The sequence below is a fragment of the Halichoeres trimaculatus genome, unplaced genomic scaffold, assembly GCF_033239565.1.
Source record: "Halichoeres trimaculatus isolate MK-OKI-2021-1 unplaced genomic scaffold, fHalTri1.1 fHalTri1_scaffold_17, whole genome shotgun sequence".
Taxonomy (NCBI): Eukaryota; Metazoa; Chordata; class Actinopteri; order Labriformes; family Labridae; genus Halichoeres; species Halichoeres trimaculatus.
Window position 1 is genome coordinate 16364197 of NW_027437195.1, and position 27047 is coordinate 16391243.

Below are 27047 nucleotides of genomic sequence, written 5' to 3' on the forward strand. Positions count from 1 at the left end.
GGGCTTGTATGTGTGTGCATGTTCATACTCATGTGTATCTGTTCTGCTCCTCTACACTGAGTGGTTCAGCTGTGCCTTGCTTGGCCTGATGAATAATTTCTGCACTGTGCTCTGCTGTGGCACGTCTGGTGCAGCCTGACTGCACCACACAGCTACAGCTCCGCATTTGCATTCAACACACACACATACAGACATACACACATTCACACGTGCGTACTTATGCTTGAGTACAGGCACACACACACACATATATACACACACACACACGCACACACTTATACCCTCATAAACACCAAACGTGCTCACTGCACCCTCATACCAACACCACCCAGCCAGTCAGCTGCTTCCCTGTGTGGAGGGATGCAACAAGCTGCTAAGCCCTTTTTTAAAGCAACAGCGGTTCTCTATCAGTCAACGTCATTTCATTTCTACTCCCAGGGTTACGTCTACGGGAAAAAAAGAGACACCAGCAAAGACTTCAGCAGTCAAACAAGCAAAAACAGACTCAATCAACAACTCTTGTGAAGCTTGTCTCTTAACATCCTGATTGTGGATTGCTGGCATTTAAGTTGGAGCCCAGAAAAGAAGAGAGAAGCGATGCTGAAATGTCAGCTCTTTTCTGGAGTGGCAGGCATGCTGATGTGGTGACCTCTGTGTGCTGTGGTTAAAAGGTTGGGGGGCTGTAGGAAAAATAGGGAGGAGAAATCAGCTTTTGCTGAGTGAAAGGAAGGGACATGTTAAAGTTTGCTGAGAAAAGGTAAGCCTTTCAGCTCAAAAACAGTCACTAAGTCAAGAATCACTCAATTTTGTCGTTTGATACCCGAAGTTAGAGTCAGACTTTTTATAAACACAGGTATTATCTGCACAATTTCTTTCAAACAAGCCTGAACAAAGTACATAGAAAGAAATGCCACATAAAAAATGCAGTGAACATAAACATGACAAAAACCCCTGCTCTCTTTCCCTCAAAGTAAGTGGCATGTTGTGCATCGGTGAGCAGCTTAATATAGGGAAACCACAAGCAGCAGTGCCAGGGATATGTGCAATTCAACACCGCCTACTGTCTCGGGGTCTGTCTGGAAGAGCTCCAGCACTCTGCCCCTTCATTTATCCTGGACGCGTGAGTATTTTCAGATATGACATGTCACTCAATGCATTTGGCCATACATGAGCCCATAATGTCATCATACATCTTTGTCAAGAGAGAAGAGTCTTCCTCTCTCTGCTGTGACGAGTCATTTCTGATCGTAGACACGGCTTTTCAGCACAAGTGCATTGTCAATAAATATTCTACTGTAGTGCAGTACTGTAGCCAAGACTAGCAAAGACTGTACATAATGTTTAATCCCAAATTACAGTCTCTTTAATACATTACAGTCTATTGTTGTATATCAGCTTTTGTTCAACAAGTAAGAGGCATTCCAGCTGGATGCAGTGATATTGTATTTATGACAAATGTTCTCAGTCCATTTGCAGAGACCTTTGCTGCTGCACAGGAACCCTGGGGTGACTGTCTGGACTGGCAGCCTACACTGCCCGGCTACCACGCTTGAATATATTATACAGCATGCTGCACGCTGGCTTACAACTCCCTTTTTCTCAAAGAGATTTGCTACAATGTTGGACTTTTAATGCTATGATATTTTCAAGTTGTCAAATCACAGCGTTGAGGCCAACTACCACACTCTGTCCAATTGTTACAGACAAGCAGATACACAAAGGTGCAGCAAAGTGCATGTGTAAGTTTTCCATGGCATGTGGAATAGTGCTGTCAACTTCTAGAGACAGAGACTGCAGAAGAGACAATAGCTGTCAGTGAGCCATGCGCAAAAACAATAGAGCACTATCACTGCCGCCAAGATCTGCAAGAATGCAGGGGGTTATCAAAAGATACAAGATGAAATAACCTGTGTGAATTACACCAAGTGACAGGCAAAATCCCACACACAAGGCAAAAGAAAGCTCCACATTTCTCCAGAGCTGCCGGAGCAGCGCTTCAACTACAAGCGGCAGGAAATGTACTTACCGTCCTGAGGAACTGAATCTCATCCTCTCCTTCTCCACCTTCAGCCATGGCTGCAAAGGAGCCTGTTCAGACTCGGGAAGCCTCCGCTGGCTCCTCTCTCCTATCGATATTAGCATATATGGCTAATCCACGGCCATTCAGTGGGGTAGACTACCGCAGCATGTGTCTGTCAAGCCCCTGTGCTCAAGCCCCGCTCGCCGCCCGGAGGAGGAGTGTGTGTCAGCATCGGTGGGCTGGAGCGACTGGGGACGGTGAGGCGGCAGGGAAACGAGGAGAAGCCACGTCGTGTAGCAAAGAGGCAGCAGCGGGGTCTTTATCTTCGACGTCACTGGCAGACCTAATAGATACAACAGTGAAAGCGGGAATATTTGAACTCAAGCGTGATAATTGCTGTTACAAAAATACCTACATAACGCGTATCTCTCTTGTACTTCGTTTTCCCGCCCTGTCTCTAAGCGCCAGCTGCACAGCTATCATACTAATTGGTCAAAGCTCACTCAGCATCATGTCAACTGCTGTTTCCAGTGCTGCTCAAAGTTCAGCACCATGGTCAGCACCCTTTGGCAAACAAATGGATTGGTTGGCCGTTCAAATTCCGGGAGAGAACCCTCCTAGATGCATTTCATTAACACTGTTAAGCAGAAAAGAAAGAACATTTTAATCCAATTATGATTCTTGAAAGTTCAAAATATTTAAGTTACTCTTACTGTTTCCTAGTGTTTGTGATATAAAATAAATAAATAAATAAAGTATTTTCTATTCTATATAACTCTCCCTGTATATTACCTACCAAGAAGATCATGTGATACCTCTTTTAATGTCTTAGACGTTATTTTAAAAAGCATGAGAAAAACATTTCGTTTGTTGAAATGTTTTTATACTATAATGATGAGGCGACATGAGATGGGAGACAAGGCCAAAAAAAGGCACTATATGTCTGTGATCTCCAGGCCCTCGGGTGGCACTGTATGAAAGAAAAAAAAGACATGACTCTCTAGAGTAAATCGTTGCACAGGCTCAAAATCCATCCATCCATTATCCTCAACACTTGTCTCTTTTGGGGACATAGGGGGCTAGGTTGCTAGGGGATATGCTTAACACCCTGAACAGGGCTAACACAGGGCTAACATGAGACTGACCAGACACACGCACACCCACATCTACAGGCACTTTAGATTGACCCACTGACCTGATGAGCATGTTTTTGGACTGTGACAAGAAGCTGGAGTACCATGAGAGACCTGTGAGACACAGGGCTAACTACTGTGCCATCGTGCAGTCCTCAGACTTAAAATAAGTAACACTGGATCAAAGGATGTAGTTTAAAACTGGTCTATTTGAGTTGTGGTGCCTCAAGGTGAACATTTTCCAGATGACGGATTATTCAAAATTTGTAATTTCTTTTGAAAATGGACACATTTTCCTCTGTTATAAAAAAGGAGCGTGACAACTACTTTTTTTAAAACAAGCATACAGTTCATGAGCTGTTATCTGTGATTGTGTGGTGATGGGTGCCCATGGCATGGATAGCTTACACACTTGGGGAGGTACCATTAATACTGGACAATATGGGCCTGCATAGTTTACCAAGGCAATGCCAAATTATATATTGCATATAATGAAACTGCATGGCTCTGTGGTTGAAGAGCTGTAGTGATCAACTGGGCTGCCTGCAGTCCAGCCTTGTAAACCCACAAATTAAATTATTTGGTGTGTCACAAAACTTATTTTATATTGTAAGGTGTCCTTGAGTGTCCTTAAAGGTGCCATTAAAATAAAATTTATTTTTATTATTTTCATTATAATAATAATTATTATTATTATTATTATTATTAGTAGTAGTAGTAGTAGTAGTAGTAGTAGTAGTAGTAGTAGTAGTAGTAGTAGTGTTATAATAACAATAACAAGGAATTTAGACGTTTTACTTCAATAACCTTAACACTAACATGCTTACATCTCATTTTAAGTGAGCACATACTTCTCTATTAACATACATTTATACAATCAAATTTTAAAATTGAAGAGTTTTTCTTTGTATTAGTTTCAAATGGGGTTGAAATGAACTGAAACCCATCAAACTCTATTATTATCATCAACAATTTATGCAGCATCCAAACTTATTCCCAATTGCATTTGTGGTTAAATCAGAAATAAAATGCCTGACTTCAATGATAATTTGTTTCTCTTTTTTCTACAGGACTGTTTCCAGTGACAGTGATCAGTCTGGTCCTAGTTGTCCACAGTTGAGTCACAGTTGACTAAGCCATGGCATAAAGAAGCCCACTCACTGGATTAAATAAACACATACTCTCCATAACTTTGATGTGATGGCCCCCTCTAGTGTCCACACTGTATGCTACTCCTCCTCATGGTGAATGTTTCCTTCTTTCATTTATCCTCTTTCTTAGCGCTTCATTCTTCTCTTCTTCTCTTCTTTTCAATTAGGTCCCTTGTCCTTTTTCCTTAATGATGACAAATGATCTACCTCCTGTCCTGTCTTTATTGCTCAATTAACAGCCAGTTGAAACAAGCAGTCTAATGATAACATGCATATTTCAGTAGCCCTTGTAATATTCATCTCAAATATTCCAGTTAATTTATGTAGGCAATTTCAACATCAGCTGTGTTATACTCTAAACTCTGTAATGCACTCTGGATATTGATGTGGGAACCCTGTGCTAGAAGTAAATGACCCTTAATGACAGAGCTTTAGTTTCTATCAGATTTTAATTAAAAACTCATAACAAATAGACAGTGGATATGAATGATTACATATGTAGTAGCAGATGCCTTCGAGCAGACGGGCATGTCAACTTTAAGTTTACTAGTTTTTGATGGCAACAACCACTATCAGGTTGTTTTCATGAGATCTCAACTCAACAAAATGCTATTTTTCTGTGATAATGACTTGGTTTCAGTCATTTTTAACTATTTCTACCTTGTAAAAAGAAAACAATGCAAGTTTTACCATTTTAACGGATAGATTGGTCTCACTATTTTAAATAACTAGCCTTGTGGAGCCGTCACAACTTTACACAGATATCAAGATTTGTTAAGGTAACATGAAAATTGAACTGAGATTTGAGAAAAGTATAATCAAGTGGTAATCACAGAAAACCAGCGTTGGTTGTTTCAGATGACAAGATGAATAGTGTAAGCACTTAAGAAACAACTGGAAATAACTCATCCTCTTGGGAAAGAAGATAAAGTTGTATGTGTGTATGCCTGCTGCTATTGTGTACATCACCAAAAGAATTAAAGAAAAATATTTCTGTGGGAACACACTTGTATTTCAAAAGCTTAGCTTGTGTAGTTTATATTGGTTCTGAGGGGGTAGAATATATTCACAATTTTGGAACAAAAATAAAGTTCAAACTGTTGTTCTCATAGACTGTCTGAAACATAGACGTAGTCTCAAAGACCTGACTCTTACACAGCCAAATTAGCGTTTCAGAACCAAACAGTTTACTAAACCAAGCCGTAAATTTGCTTTTTAAACCTGTAAAAAAAGATCATTTGTTTTGGCTGGGTGTGTATGTGACTTCCGGTTTTCCTGCAGCCAGCCTCAAGCGGATCCTCGATGAACAGTCCCTTTCGCACTCCCGCATAGGCTTCATTTTTCTGAACCGGATGTTGTTCTTTGGTCGTCTTTAATTTTTTAAAGTTAATTATCCACCTTGTCCTGTTTATATTTCATCTGGAGTTTTCCCTATTTTCATAAAACGTTCAACGAAGAAAAAAAAATCAAATATAATACACAAACACATGGCGTTTCCTCTTACCGAGATACAAATGCAATCTGAGCTAGACGGATCAATAATTTAGGCAATGCCATACTTATTCAGCCTAAGAGCTAGTGTAAATGCAGGCAGTTTACATATATGTTAGCCGCTAGATGTCTCTGTTTTGTAACAAATCACACATCCAAGGACCTCAAAGAGCAGGTGCTTTAAGAGACACTTCATTCTGTAGGCGTGAAACTCCGTGCAAATGTTTGCCTTCGCAATGCCGTTCAGTGTTGAATACAAACATACCCATTTCAGGCACACTTCCTTTCTGTTCGAAGGACACGCTGCAATCGATCACACGGCCTACCTGAGGGCTGCAGCTGCACTGGCTCAAATTCTTGGCTGTGTGTGAAACATGGAGAGCCAATCAGAGAGCAGCGAGCCGGCGCTGTGCCCCGTCATTGGTCCGAAATTCCCGTCATTCATTGCGGTACCTCAGTGAAGCAGCGGTGTGCACTGGCTGGCTGGTGGCAGAGCAGAGATGTGAAGAAATACTTGCCATGCACCCACATCGGGTAGGTAACTGTTTATCTCCTGCTAACTGCTGCTTGACTTTTAGCCTAGCTGCAGGTGTAGTTTACTGAGCCACACAGCCTTTTATGAAGCATACACACCAGGTAGATATTTGGCTGCTACGGAGTTAATCAGTCATTTCATTTAAATTGCTGATAAATTAAGCTAAATATATGTTCTAACTTGAGATGTTGGTGAGCTGCAGAATCCCTGCTGGGTAGTATTTTGTTGACACTCAAATACTGATCTTTGCTCTCGTGTTGGTTGCAAGGTGACAGTAACCCACGGGATTATGTTGTGATGTAAACAGTTCAGACATGTTGTGAAATATTAGGAGAAAGCACTAGAGGACATATGAAATACGTGCCTGTTTAGCTGGTAAACGCACATGAAAGCGACAGCACAGGGTTTTGCATGTGTCGTCACCTTGTTTGACACTCGGATTTTATGCGGCAGCTTGTGAAATGTTGATGAATTGCGGTTTAGTAGTGTTTCATGTAGTTATGCAGCAAAACAGAGGACGAGGAGAGGATAGAGCTAGGAAGGTAAGTTGACATATTACAAGTATAATGCTGGGTTGCACATCTTCAATTTTTAATGAAGAAATGGGTTTGGTTTGATAATATAAAGGGCCTAATCCTGGAAAAGGAGCAGTTGTAATCGTTAAGCACCAAAACTAGCTTTAGCCTGCAGGGTTTTTGGATATGTCTGTTGTATTTTTAAATCTTTGAAAATGTTAATACTTCTAAAACTTCACTCATAGTAAATCCTAAACAGTCTACAGTGTGTAAAAGTCACTAGTAGCTCACTCATGTTAATCATGGCTTTTCATCAGATTTACAGCCCTGTGTTACTTTCTCTCTGACAGTATCTGGACAGGCCAGGTGATGAACAGCCGGAGATCCTCCTCTGCAGTCCAAGCCCAGTCTTTCAGCCTGGGGACTGACCACTCTCCTTTCCCACTGTGCTCGAGTGATTAACATGGCACCCATCATGGAGGGCACACATACTGTGTTACTTCTATACGCACCCATCCGTGAGCTAAGCCACATCAGCTTGTATTTTCCCAAGAGGCGGGCCCCGTGCTTCAAGTACAAGAGCCGCGCCCCTCATCCAGAGAGGTTCACTAATGACCATGTCTGGGGAAAGGAGGATCTTGCCGTGTCCAAACAAAGAGGCCAGTCTTCAGACTCCTCGGGCCAACTCCTCGGCTCTCAGCAGGCAACAAAGGAAGCAGTCGCAGAGCTCTGCTGGCTGGCGGCAGAGCATCACCAGTTGCTCGCAGACCTCTTATCGCTGTGTAGGGTTTGTGCTAATAAAGTCAGGATGGGTAACCAGGATGGGAAACTCCAGGATTACATGGAGGGTCAGGAAGTTCTATTTGGAGGTCAGGAGATCAGCAGCATCAACTCACCTCTCGCTGGGCCACCAGAGCAGAAGAAAGTTACATCCAAGGGAAAAAAGCTGAAGAAGATGGGTGGCAAAAAGCTGGACGGCGCTGAGGATTTTCTGCACAGCAAGGTGAAGAAGAAAGTTTCAAGTGGAACATCATCAAAAGTGCTTCCTTCTCAAAATGATTTGTCTAAACCTTCCACCTCAAAAGTAAAACAGATCCCAGGTGCTCTTACCTCTGTCCACGTCTCTGACAGCTCAGTCACTGGCTCTTATGTCAGTGCGGTCAGTAACCCCATCCTCCCCATGGAGGAGCCTTTCCAAATTGGGCGCGAGGGTTGGGACTTCATGGAGGACAACAAGGCGTTTGAGCCTGATATGGATTTCTGCACTGACTTCTCTGAGTATGATGGTGAGCTGGGTTATGAGTCATCTTTTTGCAGCTTGATGGAGGGTCTGACGCGGCGTGAAAGTGGCAGCAATCTTAGACCAATTAAGATGTTTGATTCTTTAGATGAAACATTATCTGATGACACATCAACTGCCAAGGCAGTCAACCAGGCGAATTCAGGGGTCAGGGTGCTAGCTAAAGTGCAGGATGTGGAAGAGAAAGTGCAACATGTCAATCATACAAGCCTGGACAGGAAAGGACCACCCATGCTTAATTCAGGGCCGTGCAGCTCACAGCAGGAGAATGGCAAGTGGAAAAGACCAAATCAGGAAGTAGCAAATACAGAAAAGACTGGTCGAAAACTCTCTGACGGGCTTCGGTTGCCCCTGTCCCACACAAACGAACCTTACCCAACAAAATCCCACCTTAAGAGCCCCTCTTCACCTTCTCTTGCTGGCGTCTTCAACGCCTCTTTTCCTGCCTCCAATAGTCTCCAGAGCATGTCCCCAGTCCTGTCCCCTCTCTCCTCCAAGCAGGCAAGCCCTCAGCTCAATCACCGCATTGTACTGCTCTCAGATAAGGATGTAGACCCTGAGCAGGACAGCTCCAGTAACACAGATGAGCTTAAAATCTTCACTGAGGTTATCGACAAGAACGGCAACAAGCGCACTGTCACTCGTCTGGATCTGAACCTCAGCAGGCGGCCGAGCAACTCAAAGTGGAACTCCTCCAGCAATTCCACAACAACAGGTGAGTAGTTCTGAGATCTTACAATGCTCCTGTTTGAACACTCGCACTTTTATCATCTTAGCAGGGTAAAACGGCTGTGAGAACACACGCTTCATCTGGCAGTGCTGATGCTGGGTTTCAAAAAGCAGAACAAGAGGAATGCCTTGAGAGTGTGTGTTTCTGTGTGTGTCAGACCCACTGCCTCAGGTTATTGTTGAAATGCTCTAGCTGTTGTCTGTGCAGAATTGTCATTATAGGTTCAAACCCAAATGTGATCCAACCAGACCTGTAACTCATGCTATCCAAAATGTCTTTTTTGTCCACTCTTGGAGTGCTGTGCTGAAAATGTGTGACCACAAATTAAAAACTACCCTACAGAGTTGCACAAGGGGGCAACCAGAACACTGAGAATAGAAGAGATTAGCATGAGAGTCCCAGATCAAAGGCTCAGTTGACACAGAGTTTGACCTGATCAGGGTTCTCATGAGCCCCTTGTTAACTGAAGCATTGCCAATTTGGATGTTCAGGGATCTCCTGCCCCTCCTTTAAAACCCCACATCCTGTCCAGTTCACAGCAAACTGACAAAGGATCACGAATCGAGAAGGCACAAGGGTTTTAGAAAAAAGGATTAGACTGTTTTCCCATTTCCTCTTTCTTCAATCTTTATCTTGAGTCACCAGTAATATTATTGTTATGGTTAACCATACTTATCCATACATGGCACACACTCGCAGTGAAAGATTGTGCCCTTCTATTTGTCATCTAAGTTCATACTTGATGTTTGATTCTTTGACATATTCCACATCATTATGCATTACCTTCTCTGATGTTTTAATCATCCTTCCAGTCATTATAACACAATATTTTCTGCAGCAGTAAACAGACCATCCTGAATTGATTGTGTCATTTAATTATGGACAGAGGATAACAGTGCCTTTTAAATTTTAGTTTTATTCCGATTTTTACAGCTATGGTGCATTTTTGGGATGCTCAAAGGTGTGTAATTTGTTACATCACAGAGAAGCACTGTGCTCACACATACAGCCAACACTGCTGAGCTCAGCAACAGCCAGAGGGAGAGCTGAGCTATGTGAAGCTAAGCTAACAGTAGACAGGATGACCCAGCTTTGCTCATGGCAGGATAATTTGGATCAGTTTTTTTCTAAAATTAAACTGACCCTGTGTGTCCTCACTTTTTGGGCATACACACAAACCCCTGCAGTCATTAACATTTTCACACACCCACACACATCAGATTGCACCTCCTCAGTATTGAATCCATTGTTATTTCTTGAGCAAGGGTGCAGGAATACATACCAGTTTCTTTCCTGTATGAATATTATCACCCATAATCTGCTTGAATGAAACTCTAACAACCCTGTACACTTGCATTGTTGCTTACATCAAGCTAACCAGATGGTCTGTATTGCACAACCTTCATTCTACAGGCTTAAACCTCTAATCTTAAGGGAAAAAAAGCCCTCTATCGATTTGTCTTAGCTGTTTTCTAGATCATCCCTGTGCAGCTTGATAATTGAGCTCACTTCAGATGTTAACACAGATAAATAGACATCACAGGGTCCAGCTGGAAGGACTAAGTGGGTCATTGTGATGCTGGGCCTTCATGGCTTGCAAATGCTGAACTAATTATGATTCGGACCCTTTAATCTTCCCAAAGCTTAGTGCATATTAATGAGTGTGATTATTATGGTGATAGGAATGGTTGTTTTAAAATAACATATCTTTTTTTGCTTCATGTGCTAATGCTCTTACATCACAGTCTGTAACCTTATCAAAGATTGTGTGCTTACACAAGCTAGTGAATATTCCTGTCTCATAGCAATTACATTTCTTGTTCTCATTAACATCATTTTAGTTGAGAGATGTTTTCTTTTCACCTGTATGTAGAGTTTTATTTTTGTTTCCCAGTTCATGAACCAGATCTTGCTCTTTAGAGCAAGATCTGGTTTGTTTAGCAAGAGAACAAACATTAGTTTGTTCTCTTGCTGGCCACCACAATATAGTAGTTGTTGTAGCAGCTGTGATAACAAAAGTAGCAGGGATGGAGTAACATTAGCATTGGAGTGATTTTTTGTTTTATATTTAATATGCCTCTAGATTTGCTATTACTTTCCACCAGCCCTTTTTTAAAGCAATTTTCTTTAGCCCCTAATTTCTCCATTGAGTTGTGAGGCTTGTCACTGACAGTTGTAGTCATAGAGGAGGATGGAAGGAAACTTGTACATGTGTCTTTAAAAGGTAGCAAAATCAAGCTTTAGTACAATAATCATTATCTTTTTAATGGTATAATGAAAACCTTTATCAAACCATCGTATTTGTACATTTAGTGTGGATGCAATTTAAATATCACCTCTGATTTGCTTTTATTTTCACCTGGTAAATTAATATCCCTTTATTTCTGTTATGCACGTTATTGAACTGTTTCAAAGGTAACAAATAAAATAAACTGTGTTCTCAAGCTAGCAGTTCAATATATGTATTCATACTAGTAGCAGCTCCACAGTAAGTTGGGAACCAGCTCACATAGTCTTTTTGGCTAGCAAACACTAGCTACACACACATCAAGTAATTATCAACCTGGTAGGAACAAAGCAGCATTAGCATTAGTTGAAATCTTTTTTGTTGCACTTAGGTAAATGTGAGCCACATTATTTCTGTTTCCCATTGACAGAAGAATATAAAATATGGCTGTTAAGCTGCTGTGTAAAACACTATTTTCAGCTAGACACCAATGGTAGTAGTTGTAGAAATGCAGTGTGGGTATTTTGAGCCTTTTTTAGCCTTTGATCAAAAGCAGATATGACAGTTGAACCGATCCCGGATAATTAACTACAGCTACAAGTAGAACGTGCCATTGGTTGATAACTATTGCTAAAAGGGGTCTTTTGTCCTTACATGAGACTCAGTCATTTTGAGCTTTATTGTAACTCAAAAAATTATTAAAGACTGTCAGTCACTCAGTCAGTTTTTCTCTCTTTCAGTCTTTATTGACAGACTTATGGCCGGCAATACCATAATCAAATTACCCTACAAGTACAAACACGGTCATATGAAACTGATCAGTACAGAGAAGGAGTGTTTCTCCCTGCTCTCCCTGCTTGCTGTCATTCAACAGAGTGCCCTGCTATGCAACATTGTTCAACCCGACAAGGACAAGGGCCAGCTTTATTTAGATAATGAAGTGGATTCTGCCAAAACAGGCAAAGAGCGCTTCTCTCCCAGTCTTTCTCATGCTGTTGCTCTCAGCTTCATTCTGCATTCAGAGGAACAGAGCACAAAGGTCCTGCTTGTATAACCTGTAACTTGTTTTCTTTAATATATGACTGCAATGCTAACGCTGTGGTAAATGTTAGCTATGTTCCACCTCGTGCTTTTTTATGCATGGTTTCTAGTTGCAGGCCTTTTTGTAATGTTTCACTATTTTAGACACAAAGTGGACTGGTGCAAACGTAAACAAATTTCCCCTCTCTCAGACTCAGTGGAGCTCTCTTCCTTAGCTCTGTAAAAACCTATCAGCCTGCAAAACTACATTTCAGATGACTAATGATGACTCTGTGGGCATCATGTCAGGCTACATTACCACTGTGGACCTCAGAGCACTACAGCACTCTTCCCTGAGCTTCCACTTGTAGCTGCCCCTTTACCACTGACAGCCAGACCAGTAAGCCCATCACCCAGCCTGACAGCCATGTAGCCAACGAGCCAGTGTGGAGAAACAGCTCAGACAGATGCCAGAGTGAATGGGTGATTTGTAAACCCTGCATTTTTCATGATTAATGTAAAAATCTATGATCCTGGCTAAAAGTGATGGAGTGTTGGGTTGAAGGCTGTCAGATACATTAAACATGCTACATGGCCCAGTTTATTTTGTACTTCAACTGATGGGGTAATAGATGTTGAGTGGCTAAAATATGCCATGCTGGGCTAAGCTGTCTGAGAGATAGTAATAAGAGGGGGAAATTTAAGAGAGGGAGGGGTCGTGTTAATCTCTAAAGACTGTTTTGCAGATGGATAGTTTTGCCTTGTCCGGCCTACATTAGTCTCATATAAACATCAAAAAATGTTCAGTTTCACTTGCTTCTGCTTATAAACACCTCTGGTGCCAAACAACTTTGGCACCAGAGGTGTTTGGTCTTGTGGTTATAATGTGTTTGGAGTTTCAGCAATATTGACCAACGATGTATCAGGAAGCTTTGACTGTATGTAGTAAAATGGTCCAAAGGAAGAGCAAAAAAGGTGAAATTAGAATGGAATGGAATGGAGTAGAATAGAATAGAATAGAATAGAATTGAATAGAATAGAACTTTATTGTCATTGTAACAAGTACAACGAAATTGAAGTCACAGCAGCAATCAACAAAACAAAAGTAAGAAAGTGTATAGAAAGTGTAAAAAGGTCCATAAGAAAATAGATGATGACGGCTTGTCCATCATTGTCCAGTTCAGCCAGCCTCCACCTCCACAGGGTCCAGGACTGAGCTTCTTTAGCAGTCTGTTCAGTCTCTGTCTCCTGGATCCTGTCTGCTCACAGCAGGTGAAGCTCTTCCAATGTGGTGTTGGTGTCTGATGTTAGCTCTCTTAGCCATGTCTGTGAATAGCATGATGCTACTCTGCCCTCTGGTATTCCTTCTGTTGCTGGGTTAGCACAGCTAGCTCGTCCATCTTATTGGAGATAGATCTTATGTTCCCAATAACGAAGGATGGAAGGACAGGTCCATGTCGTCACTTCTTAGCTCACACCTGAGAACCAGCACGTTGTCCTCACCTCCTTCTCCTCACCTTGTGGGAAGACATCAGGCCTTACACCAGTTAGCATTGACATGCTACAGACTGCTAACAGCTGAGTTCAAATGTGAACAATGTGGCCATGGTTACATGTAGGATCTCCAGACAAACACAGGAGAAAAAGTAGTAAAAATATCGCTGAAGCCACAAAAAGTTTGGTGTCCATGACCAACAAATGAGCCATACAAAGTGATGATCCACTCCAAATACAAAGATTACGAAAAAGAGACGAAAAAAATTACAAGAAATGGTCAAAAAAGAGAGAGCTGCTGCAAAAGGCAGCCATAGCCAAGTTGCTACTTGGACAGTAAACAAAGGCAATGTTGGAAATGTATCATTTTCAGATTATAGCCAGTTGCTGAGTTGCAATTGTAAGTTTCCAAGTGATGGATAGACAGGCTCTGATAACTGTGTGAAGCCAGTGGAGGGGTGGCATAGACCTCCTATGGTCAACTCTTAAAAAGATATGTCAGGGGTGATGACAACTTGCATTAAAAAAACATTTTTAATTTTATCGTTTAAGTTGTGGGAACATAAGGGTCGATGAATAGCTTTTTGGTGTGTTGTTTGCCTTGATGTTCACACTACAGCCTTCACAGTGCTTTCTGTGACTGCTGGATGAGTGATGAGCAGGGAACAGAGTGACAGGTGGATTAATCCATCACCATTCACAACACCCCTGCCTGACAGGATTGGACATTAGATGGGTCTCTGAGCCGCCCAGAACACAAATACTCCACTGTTGAAACGATAATGCTAACGTTAGCACAAAGGAAGCTTTGCTGACTGACAGCGTCTCACTCACACTCTGTGATTTTCACTGTCAGATCAGTGCACTGTCACTCATCACCTGCCTGTTTTCACTGAGAGAACACCTGGAGATGTCTGAAAAATCCTTATAAAACGACTGTGACTTTGCTATGGAGCAGGTTTTCAATACTGTAGAAGCAGTATTTGGTGTGGCGGACTGCTGTTGTCTGTGGTTGGAATTATTCAGTTAGCAATGCATTAAACACAATCCTATCTACAGCTGGTGTCCCCTCTATTATGGATGGACACTGTGATTTAGCCCTGGCTTTTAGAGCAGCAGGGAGGGAGATTAAAATGCAATAAGCACACAGTTCTCCCTAGGGCCAGTGAAGTTTAGCTTACTGTGTGTTCTTGCAGGCAGAGTTGAGTGCCATTACATAATGCATTTAAAAGTTGCCTCTCAATATCTGTTTCCTGTCATTTCACGGCAGTTTTCCTTTCTTAACCGTGTCTTATTAAGAGCATGCTGTGACCAGAGAGCTTTGCTGCAGTGTGGTTAACAGGCCAGTTACATGCATTATCTTTTCTTACCAGGTGGGGGCAGTGTGGGTTAACTCGTACATATTTTATGAAAGCTGTCGTTCCAGGTAGCAAGGCTCACATGTATTATGAGTTTAAAAAAATAAAATTTTGCAAGTCATGGAAGGACACAGTTAATGTGCTGCGCTGCAGCACACCTTTTCATTTAAATAGCTGTGTTTGTAGCAAGAATTGTTGAGAGAGCTGTTTCAGATCACTCTTTTCTTGGCCTGCACTTGGCTTCACTCTGAGATTGGAAAAGGCCCAGGCAACAGTCAGCAGTTCCCGCTGCGGGTCCATGCAGGCAGCATTATGATAATGAAAAGTTATTAATCTAATCCTTCTTTTTTTCCCTGCTGCCCCAGTCTGAGATAACTGAAGGGACTGCAGGCGCTGCTGCTCTCTCCTAATGACTGATAGCGACTCAGGCTGAAAATCGATGCTCCAATTTTTTAACACAGCACCCTCCCCTCTCTTGTTTGTGTGCTTATGTGTGTGTGGGCTCTTATAGCTGAATTAAAAGCATTTGGCTGAGACTTAGGCTCTGTGGAGCTGTACAGGGGGGCTCCCATATCCTCAGAAGTGGCTTCTATTTCAGTATTACAGTTATATTCTGTGCTCTTATTATTGATACTGAAAACAAAGGAAGCTTACTGGAAACTTAAGCTGATCATCAAACTGAAAGTAACAGGATTTTTTCTGAGGTTTTGAGCTCATAATTCTGCTCAGGCAGGTCAAGGTGTTGTCTTACAGCGGGAGGAAATCGAGGTCACCTAGCTTCAAGATACCATCCCCCCTCTCGCTCCTTTTCTGTTGCTTCCTCCCCCTCCACCCTCTTTGTATACCCTCTGCTCTTCTCTTCCTCCACTGTTATCTCTGAACTTGTACTTTTTCCTATTTTCCTGCATGACTGCGTCTCTTCATACAGTCATGAATCAAATCAAGATATATCATGTTCCTTTGCATATGAGAGGAATGTGTTGGCAGCTGAGCCTCTTTCTCTTCCTGAAGTTGATACCATGTGATTTGTGCAGCACTTTGCACATGAGGAAGGCTGTGTCTGCAGTGTCACTGAGCAGTAAATATCAAAGGGCTGATGCTCTGAAAGCACAAAGTGAACCTCCCCTGCCCACTGCTGCAAACCAGCACATAGCGAGGCATTTTCTTTGACATCACCTTGTTGTAGCCATGTTTTCAAAGCCATTTTTATCATATCAAACTCATAGTCCTCTGTGTGAATGTCTGACCAAGGGAGAAACACACACCCATCTGCTACTGGCATCAGTGTGGTACATTGTTACTGCACAGAGCACATTTCTCAAATTCAAATCAATATGAGACTGTGGTATTTGCTTTTTGAGGCCAGAGCTCTGTGGCCATTCTTCTTTACTGGATCAGTAGCTCTATGCTGTTGGCAAATGGAACTGGGCCGTTTAAGTGCAGATAAAAATAGCTGTTTGCCCTCAAGCCCGAAGGAAACAAGAGTGACTGATGCTGAAAGAGTCTGATGTGAGCTTTCCACCTCTTTTCACTTTAATCACTCATACAGGTTACACAGGGAAACATTGAGCTTCAGTCAGTGCTGCTAATATAGCCTTTATGCTAATATACTGCATTTGCATCAACTTAACGATAACAAGCAAGTCAGTCGCATTTATAGCAGACTCTAAGTTTTTATTGTGTGGTGTGTTAGTAAATATCTATTTATGTTTCAGAGCTGTTTGTTTTTGTCATTCTTTTTTGCTTGTCACATTTTTTAAAGAAGGGCATTTCTTTGAAAGTTGTTTTGACATGATCAGCAACAAAATAAGCGAATACTGTGCAGTGATGGAGGTGCTATACCTTAGGTCCAATAGTTGTTGTGTATTTTACATTATAATGATCTTCAGTATTTCAAATGATGCCATTTTCTAATCCTAAAATACAGCATAACAAATCTAAAACAGTCAGTGCTTAGTGTCTAATACAAATTATATTGTGATGCATAGAATATGCTGTCTGACATAAATATTAGTTGTGTTTGGAATTTTAAATGTGATGTGCTTCTCCATCTACTAAAACATGGTGCTACCGAGGAAAACCATTTAACCATGTTAGCTTGTAATGTGCAAAACACAATGGATGATAGTGGCATCTAATACTGAATTACCACAAGCTAAAAGTTTGACTTGTTTGATTGTAGAGAGTAAAAATGCCTGCCAATGCAGCATGCACTGTTTTCTGAGCAAGTTTCTTCAGTTAAGTACTGCATCATGTTCAAGTAACTTGTCAAGAAAGTGTAGCTGTTTTGTCAGCCATCGTTACTGATTACCATGGACTACATGATTTGCATCTATCAGGCCAATGTGGCTTAGATTAAATGAAATTAGATTTTTTGTTATTATGTCTCTTTAAGTTATTTATGGGGAATTTTGCCTCTAAAGAGACTTAAAATGAGGGAAGTGGAGAATAGGTGATGACACGCTGCAAATAGTCATGGCAGAGTTGAACCAGCAACTGCAGGGATACAGCCTCTGTTTGTTCAAACTGCTATACCACGGCTCCCCAACTTAACTGTTATTCCAAACATTAACATTTAACAAAGACTGTTATTTTCTCCATCAGTGCATGCCTTGTTCTTCTCCACCTAGTTATTTTTAAATTAAGGCTTACATTGTTTGGCTCTTGGGAGGTGTGTTAACACATCATTGTTATTATTAGCCTGTTTCATAACCAGCTGAAAAGGTATCACAGAAGCTTAAATATAATGATTTGGTGGTTGTATTTTTTGCAGAGGACTCCCTCCTGCGCCAGGATGACATCTGGATGCTGGATGGCGATGACCCTCAGGAGCCCCTCTCCCGCGTTCCCCGCCCAGATCACCTGGACTTCCTCCGCATTACACCGCCTGAGGATGACATCATTGGGGACACGCCTTACATTCCCAAGCTTGAGCGCACGGTGAGAAACCCTGAGTGAAACAGCACACACACTTTTACAGATTGAGATGTGAGGCCATGCACACTGAGAGCAGTTTTTCACATTTTTTCACTCAACCTTTCAACCACCTGATCATGCACTCTTTGAAAACAGATTAACAAGTCAGGGATGATTATCTACAGGCTGGGCTCTAGAGCCAAAACTGACAAAGATCATTTCACTCTACCCTCTATCTCTCAAAGCTAAAATCTCTCTTTCTTAGCACTCTGAAAACATTTTTAACCTAATTATTAGTCTTCTTGGCTATTAGGAGTCTTAGTGATTTTGCATTGTTATTGTGATAATGTTTTGCTGCAGTTCATGTGACCAGTATAATCTCATTGTATTGTATATTTTCTATCCTCAAAAACAAAAGCTAGCAACAAACAATGCACTATTTGTTACCAGTTGTTTGTTTTTTTCCTTCTGACAATTACAACAATTAAGGAACTAGGGTAATGTATTTCTATATCCTCCAATAGAAAGCTGTGAAAAAACATTTCTAAGTCTGTCTGGATTCCATTATGCTGTCTAGCAGAGGCATTCCTGTGTCAGATGAGGCAAATTACTTAGGTGTGGTTTAAGGCGGGTTGTGTATTAACGCCAGCAATGCATTGTTCTCCCAAGACACAATAACTGCCCTGACTGTGAGCATGCTAATCTAACATACCAGTACAAAGGCCATGCAAGACAGAAGTAAACACTGTGTTTGGTTGTGAAAATGACCACCAGCTTACATACTTGGGTGTAACATGTTTTCATTGTCATTTGTTTCCTTATTGGATAACAGCATAGCTCTAAATAACATAATGTGTTGAAACAGCTGACTTACAGATTATCATTTGGGATGACCACATCTGTGGGTTTGCCATTTTTTCCCTGTAGTGTTTACATGAATCACTGCACATCTATTCTAAGCTCATACTTGTTAGATTTGTACATGCGTCACTCTTTGTCCATCAGTGGTTCCCTCTTTCTAGTACAAACCTTGAGGGGGATTTACTGTCTGTGCATGAAAAGCCAATGCTATTACATAACTAATACCTCAGACACACAAGCCCCTTTCCTATTTGTGGCTGAAGACAAAAATAAGCACCAGTGCTTGGAAATACTAATATAGATATGTTTTTGTCACACTGATTATTATTTCTTTAATTTATCTTTTCTTCCAAATAAATATGTCTTATGGTAAACAATTCCTACTAGGAAAAACATATTTTTCATTAACATAAAACACTTTATTTTGTGAAATACAAGTCAAAAGACAATGCTTTCAAAATATGTTTGATTCAGAGGAGTCATATGATGAAACTTAAAGCTTTTGTAAAGCACACTGAAAAGTAGTTCAGTGGAAGCGTGCCCTTTAGGTGCTCCAGTTAAGATGGTGCTCAGTCAAACAGGCTGAAGGAATGTGTAACCCTTGGTTGCCAGGGGCAGCAACAAGTTGAATACTGTGTGTCACTTTACTATCCTTATATTTAAGATAAGAGTTGTCTAAATGAAGAATAAGATCTACAGATAAAGTTGTTCAAATCCAACATGTAGGTTTGTTTTTTTGTTTTGTTTTTTTCGTTTCCACTAATCGAATTGTCTTTGCTAGCTAGGAGGATTTAGCTAACATTGCGTAAGAAAATCTGTTACAGTTTATCCCAAAAGTAGATTCAAATAAAAACAAGGTCAATATAAAATATTGTTATAGCACTTATTTATTTAATCTGTTTATTATACTTTTTTGCAATATTTTTAATCTACATTTTTTTTAATTGACACAGATTTAATTTTTTGTTAGCTTGCAAAGTGTTGCTAATATTTGCGAGGAAGATTCATGAGTTTTATCCTAATAAGCTAATCCTTTAAGCTAATAAGCTGTCTTAGGTACAAAAAAAAAGCTTTAAAAAACAGTTTGACACTGAGTTTTTTTTCTACTTTTCAGTTTTCAACTGTTTTTCTTAAACACTGCTCATTTCAACACCCACTGTATTTAATATGTTAGCTTGTTCGATTGAGTTAACCTTAGCTTGAAAACTTACTGAAACTAGATTCCTGTGGAAAAGTTTCCTCAAAACATGACCCTTGGTTTGAAGTAAAACATTTAGTATTGATTTTAAAGAGGGTTAAGGTAAGTGTATTAAAACTTAGCTTATTATTTTTCAACCCTGTTCTGTCTGGGTGTCCATAAGCTGCTAATCGCTCATTCATGTTAGCCAGAGCTGACCATGTCCAAGCTGCTTAATCACCCCGTGTTAAGCCCTGGACTTCTTTAGCTCACACCATGCAGGGTTAATGGACCTCCTCAACTCCCCACCTGACCACAGACTGCCTTCACTCTCCCTCTGTGTTTCCTCTGTTGCGGAAGTGTACAGAGGTAATCAGACACCTGTAGTGCTGGGCTCTGCAGGTTCCCTCCCAGGAAGGGAGGGACCTGAAGGGAGGCGTCCCCAGACCGGGCAGACCAGTAAGACACTTTTTTTTTTCAAACTGAAAGGTTTTTCCCACACCAGTACAAGAGTTTTGTTCCTATAAACTGAGGACATGTTAAAGAAGACAAATCTAGAGGATCTGTCCTGCTCTGGACTTGGAGCTTCATGCCAAACTTTGTGGATATAAATCTCGGCGTGTTGGAGCAGTTGGAAATGCTTTAGTGAAAGGCAGGTGAACTCTGCTCTCCCAGGGAGATTACAGCGGGACATGCTTCCAGCCACTGAGCAGCTCGCTCACAGCGTCATGGGAATATTGCTCTCACAGAGAAGACTTAACTGGACTTCTGACAACAGGCTGTACACTCAGTGGTGTCTTTGTTTGATAGCATGAAAGTCTACTTTATGCAAGCTTTCTGTGTAAAGCTGAACATTAATACAGGGTAGTGTTGTTATATCTGGCGCCCTCCTGGAGAAGGTAAGAGGAGCTGGGGAGATTTGTCCATACAAAGACCTTTTGTTCCCAGCCAACTGGAGAGGTGGAATACAGGCAGTCTGGAGGTGGGGGACGAATCGTTGGATTTCTTTATTTTGCTCTCAGTTGATGTGAACCAGAATGGACTGCACCAGCGCTAACTCAGAGGGCCTGGTAAAGCAGCCGAGTACTCTCCTGAATGTCTTTGGTGGTATCTTTGGTCTTAATAGATCTGAAGATACGGACCCGGCTGTGCTGGTGGGATTTAAGGACCTGCCAGATGAGGAAGGGCAGGATAACATGGATGCTCCCCATGACACAGTGCAGGGAGCTGAATCAACAGAAACCTGTAAGGAGACCAACAACCAAGAAAAAAGAGCTGCAAGAGTCTCGGCTGACCTTGATCTGGTCCAGGTCACCAGGGTGGAAACACACAGCGACACGGAGGATGAGGAGGCAGCACACAGAAGGACTAGTTTGTCAGAGGAGAAGAAAACTGGGGATCCTGAAGGTGAAGATGAGCATACAGATGCCAGTGAGGCGGAGTATGAAGTGCCTGTGTTTAGAACGCACAAACTTACAGAGAGATCTCGCATAGAAGATATCCTAAGCAAAACTCTCAATAGGAAAGTATTATCAGCTTCTACACAGGACACCAAAGAGGTAAAAGAAACCACCGCAGAAAACGCCAAACTTGAAACTGAAGAGAACAAGAGCACCTTAGAAAACTCCAAACAGGAAGAAACAAAAGAGAATGACACCAGCAAGTCATTAGGTGTAGAAACATCTGCAATTGGTGAAAATGTCACAGGAGGAAAGGATGACAGTGATGATCAAATTGGTATAGATTGTTCTCTGCCTGTTCCTTCCATAGTCCCCACAAAGGATGCAGTTGGTAAACAGACGGAGGCAAAGAAAGAGCATAAAGGTGATGATAAAGAGGAGACTGCAGAACCTTCCACAAGCCAAGTATCCTCCTCTGTTCCTTCAAGTCCTAAGACACTAGAAGTTCCTGTTCAATCTCCACCCTCCCCACAAGAAAAGTCAGACTCAGCTGACACTAAAAGTCAAACAAAGACATCCAATCCTGATGAAGCCCCAGGTGAGATCAAGGAAAATGCTAGCCCTTCCTCCCCCCAAAAAACTGCTCCAAAGACTCCAGAAACAAGCAAGCCATCCTCATCTTCATCTGTATCCTCCTCTCCCTCTTCCACTTCGTCCCCACCCAGGGATACAACATCTACTTCCTCCCCGTCTTTTCAGATGCCGGCTCTTTTCAGTGGGTTGCGGGTGCTGAAGAAAGGTGCTGTGGGTGAGGAAAGGGAGACGGTGTCAGAGATTAAGCAGAGAGAGAAGGATGCTGATCTGGCCCTTCTCAGCCTGAAGAAGACCGTAAACAAAGCTAAGCTCTACCCTGAGCAAAAAACTGCCACCCCAGCTAAAAAACAAACAGAGCCAAAACATATCTCTGACACTAAAAGCACGGTGTTGGCACAGCTCAGTCACCTGCGAACAGGTAACAGCCGCAGTGAGCTCAAAAAGCCAAAGGAAAAGCAGGAGGCTGATCCAGACCTGAGGAAGGTGGTCTCAGAGAAAGTTGGGGAGGTTGTGGAAGAGAAAAGTCCAGGCCCAAAAACACCCACATCCCCATCAGACACAAAGAAAACCTCTGACCTGGCGTATGAAACCTTCAAGAGCTTCTTTGGCCCCAAAAACCTCAAAAAGGAGAAAGCAGAAGATGTAGATCTTGAAGCTGTAAAAAAGAAAATCAAGAATGACAAGGAAAGTCTGAGGTCTATCTTTGAAAGGACCTCAAAATCTCCAAGCAGGGAACACAAGAGCCCTACAGACGCTGATGTATGAACCCTTACATGCTCACATCACACTTTTAGGTCACCCCTTTTCTCAAACCTGTACTGGTTACTTAATGCTGTTGCTTTGTTTTCTCCCCACAGACAGAGATTGTGTCGCCTTCAGACAGTGAAGACCGCACTCCAGGGCGTTTGCAGGCTGTGTGGCCTCCACCCAAAGCTAAAGATGAGGAGGAGAAGGTGGGGCTCAAATACACAGAGGCAGGTAAGAACCTTAAACTTGTTACTCCAGAGACGTTTGTCTATATTTACATCTGAGATTAAGAATGCTGACAGAGTATAACACCAGTGAAGCTTCAACAGACACACCCTACACTGATTTGTTTGTGGATAAGAGCTACTGTAGACACATCACTGGATAAATATCATGAACAAATCTCTGTATCATACTTCAAAGCACTCTTACTTTGAGAGGATCTTACAGAGAAAGCTCAGCATCAGCAGTAATGTGTAAAACATCCTTTAAATCCATTTAAGAGCTTTAATGTAGCTGTTTATCTGGTTACTGTTTCATGTCACCAAAGGGCAGCATTTGTGGGTGTTAGCATAGAAAAAAAACTTTAATGAAATCAGGTATACTCCGGGCAGCACGCCATGTCTGCCCACTGTGAGTTCTGAAGCGACCCAGAGAGAGGTCAGAAGCACACACAGGCTGTCACAGGGATGATTGAATTACTAACTGAAAAGCTTCCCCTTCATGGTCTGGGTGCAGGGAAATTGTGTTGATTAAAAGTGTAGAGACATTGGAGAGCAGGGAAACAGCTGCTAGCTGCTCCATGTGGTGCAGCTTCATCTCAGTGAACAGATTAAAGAGACCAAGTCTGGATTATTACAGTGATTTGTGCTCTTGTCTCAGAGAGCAGAGTGTGGAAATTCAGAGCAAAGTTCTGACTGAGGGCAATATAGATAAACACAACACGTGTGTACATTGATACGACATCTATATCTTCACATACTCAGTTAGAGCATTGATTAAAAAAATACCAACAGACTAGGGCTGCACTGATCCAACTTTTCTGGTTCCGATTCGATACCAATACCTGGGCTTATTGACCAATACCGTTACCGACCCCATACCAGTGTTAAATGATAACCTGCATGCCCTACTGTGGGGTAAGACTGGTAATGTTTTCTGTAAAAGACAAAAAAATGGCTATGGAATTAGTGAAGTGAATATTCATTTAAACTGTGAAATATTTACATGTTTACCAGAAAAACAATTCTTTAAAATGTAAAACAGTTATTTTCTATTGTAAACTTTTATACCCTGATAACTGGTAACACAGCAAAAATCAAAGAAAGTGCATCAGAGGCAACATTTCAAAAACAAATAGCAAAGAACAACATAAAAAAAAGCACCAAAAAGGTCTCTTTTTTTAAAAATTATAACTCAAACTCAGAATTGTAAATAATAATCCACTCCCCCATCCTGGTCTGAGCTACAGTGCCACCTTGAACTGGATTATTTTATTAGTTTGGTGGATTTTAAAACTAACATTGAGAATCTTTTAACTGGTATACACACGTCTCACTGTGGATTACTGCAAATGTATTAAATGGCATAGTGGTTACTTGTACTACTATTGTATCATGTGAGCTTTTGGTTCCATGTAATGAGTTTTCAATATGTTGCGTTTTTACTTTAAAGAAAAATATTGGACTTTTTCACAGTATTCGGTTTAAAGAAAAATTGGAGAGGGACTACATAATTGTTTTGTGCTTTGTCTTTTACATCTACATTTTATTTACTTTTAGCTTTAGTGTTTTGAATCCTGCTGCTCCAAATTGTCATGAACCAGTCAGGAGATCCTCATGTGATGACCACATCGTTTCAGAAAGTCTCACAAAGATCTCATGCTAATTTCAGAACAGATTGTTTTGAGCAGTCATCAGTTTCAGAGATTTCTGCAACACAGGAGATCAAAAAATTTGCATATTTGTAGTTTAGACGTCCTGCATTGACTTGAAATCCATGGTTAAATTTCTGGGAAAACAGAATACTCACTCTTTATTTAAGCTCAATTAAGTCTTATTAAATCAATATCATTGTTTACAGAGTTAGATTCTGCTTATTGCAATATGCCATAAAAATAGTTATTAATACCCTGAGATCATGTTTGTTTATTTAGTAATTTTAAATGTTCAAGAACAAGATTGAAAATAAATCTTAGGAACAGAGGAAGACACATTTTTTAGGACATCACTCATTAGAACACCTTGGTTCTCAGGCTGTTGGGAAAATCAAATTAACCGTCACCTCATGGCGTCTGTAATCTGCAACATATGTGTTTTCTAACACTTGCAATCCATACCCTTACTGATGTTGAGCGAAAAATATGCAGGCCACCTCTCCTGCCTTCATCATATCATTGCAAAGACAGAAGCAGTCTATATAGATTTGTAGTAAGACCTGGAATAAAGTGTGTTGGCTTTCATGTCAGCCGACAATATGATGTAAAACTGGTTGGCTCAGTTGTAAATTCGTCCCTTTCAGTGAAAGTGACCCGCCCATGTCTAAAAAAAAAACAAGGCCTACATCTTGTTGAGATGTCTCATGTCCTGCCGACCAACTCAGTGGTGATTTACCACGGATAGTTCCAGAAAACATATTTCTTACACCTTTCCCTTTAACACACAAATAAAAATAGCATTAGCTGTCTGTGATTACTGTACTGGGCGTGCAGTGTTTGTTTAATAAATCACAGTGTGTGTCCTTGTTCTGCTTCTTTTCAGAGCACCAGGCTGCCCTCTTGCAGCTGAAGAGGGAGTGCAAGGAGGAGCTGGAGAGGATGCATGTAAGTCATCAAAAGCCTGAAACAGAGATTTTAGAATTAATGATTACTCCATAAAGAAAGTGGAATGTTAAAGAAGTCAAGTGAGCAAATTTTGAAGCGTGATATATACAGACAAAAAATTCAGCCATGGAGTTGAGGAATATGTTGTCTGGTTTATACTGCAGTTGACTTTCTTGAACACAAGATGGCACTAAGACAGCATGAAATGTTCAAGGCAGCAGTTGAATGAACATCAGTGGCTTAAAGGAGCATTTCCTAAAAGCGTTGGAAGATGTTACCAGATTGCCGTTCTCTTTTTAATCTTTTGGATGTGTATTAACCTGTCAGTCAGGTTCTGCTGCCTCATTAATGATGATCTTCATCTTCACCTCTCTGGAAAAATATAACTTGAGCGGGAGTGTGTCTAGTTTAGCAGGAAGAGTTTATGCCTAACAGAAAAAAAACTGTCTTTAGTGTCCGTTGTAGTTTTTACACTTATTAAACAAGGCACAGAGTCAACAACATATGCATGTATTTCCAGTTTAAACATTAGGAAATAAAGGTTAGACAACATTCAGCTTATTAAGTACATAAAAGGAAAATCCATAACTGCAGTGAAGGTTTAGTCTTGTCAATAAAGTAAGAATAAAACTTAGTTCAAACCAACTACTGGAGCACAGAGAGATTAGATCTCCCACAGAATGAAACCTTTTGCAAAAAAAAAAAAAGAAAATAACATAGTTTTTTTAAGTTCAGTCAACTTTTTTTGGCTAACAATCCATGAATAGCAGCATTCTTTGGATTAATTCTGTCATTTCCTTTTTGTGTTTACTGTTAATAACATAAAAAGAAGATTCCTGGTTCCTGGTCATTTTAATATTACCCAGGACAAGTTCCAGTTTCAATGAATGGGGTCTGCAGCTTTTTGCAGTTTGCGCATGTTTTTCACCTGATTATGACTTATATGAGCTGACACACTCTGCAGAAGTGCGTTTTGTGCTTTCAGCTCAAACGCACGGTTGAATAAAGAGGAGGAGTTTGATGTGACATAAATTTTACAGTTTTTATCTTGTGTACTTCCTGGAATGAGCTAGGAAAAAAAAACAAAAACATCTTGTTCAGATTAAAAAAAAACAAAACACACAGTTATGCATATACAGATAGTACGTACTGACATTGAGCCAGCCCCAGACTACTTTGACCCCTAATTATTATGGTAATAGAGATGATACAGTGCTGCTAACAGACCTTAAGTTCAGATATGCTGTTGCTAGGTTCCCATTAGATGGAGTTGTGAAATGAAAGTAATGTGTATGTACACTACTGTGCTGTTACTTCCATTCTTAGTGAAATGATACTTTGCATCAGTTCAGGCAGAGCATGAAACTCATCCACCCCAGCTGTCATCAGCTAACAGGCTGCTGATTGATTCGTTATTTTGAATCACTCCCAACCAATCACAGCTCATTTTTACAACGAGGCTGTCCATTTAAACACATCTCCCCCCTAATTAATCTCTGCAACACCAGTGCTGCCCACACTCTGCTGCTGCCTTAAGCCTTGCCTCCTCCTATCTCG

General features: G+C 41.1%; 2 protein-coding genes across 3 annotated transcripts in view; one reads left to right on the top strand and one right to left on the bottom strand.

Annotated features, from left to right (window-relative positions):
- The window catches only part of LOC141806323 (ryanodine receptor 3), a 125771-nt gene extending 119645 nt beyond the window's left edge, over positions 1-6126 (bottom strand). Inside the window, exons 1-2 of the mRNA XM_074691773.1 lie at positions 6061-6126; positions 2027-2363 (exon numbers count right to left, since the gene is read on the bottom strand). Coding sequence (XP_074547874.1) covers positions 2027-2074 — 48 coding nt within the window. The 5' untranslated portion in view covers positions 2075-2363; positions 6061-6126. The remainder of the gene's footprint in view (positions 1-2026; positions 2364-6060) is intronic.
- Positions 6127-6246: 120 nt separating this feature from the next.
- The window catches only part of LOC141806337 (formin), a 59006-nt gene continuing 38205 nt past the window's right edge, over positions 6247-27047 (top strand). The window contains exons 1-5 of one of the 2 annotated variants that reach the window (XM_074691789.1): positions 6247-6329; positions 7196-8860; positions 17748-17914; positions 22780-22900; positions 25429-25490. In XM_074691789.1, the coding sequence (XP_074547890.1) occupies positions 7309-8860; positions 17748-17914; positions 22780-22900; positions 25429-25490 (1902 nt within the window). In that variant the 5' untranslated portion in view covers positions 6247-6329; positions 7196-7308. Of the gene's footprint in view, positions 6330-7195; positions 8861-17747; positions 17915-20950; positions 22682-22779; positions 22901-25428; positions 25491-27047 lie in introns of those variants that run through there. The other variant, XM_074691790.1, reaches the window with a different exon arrangement.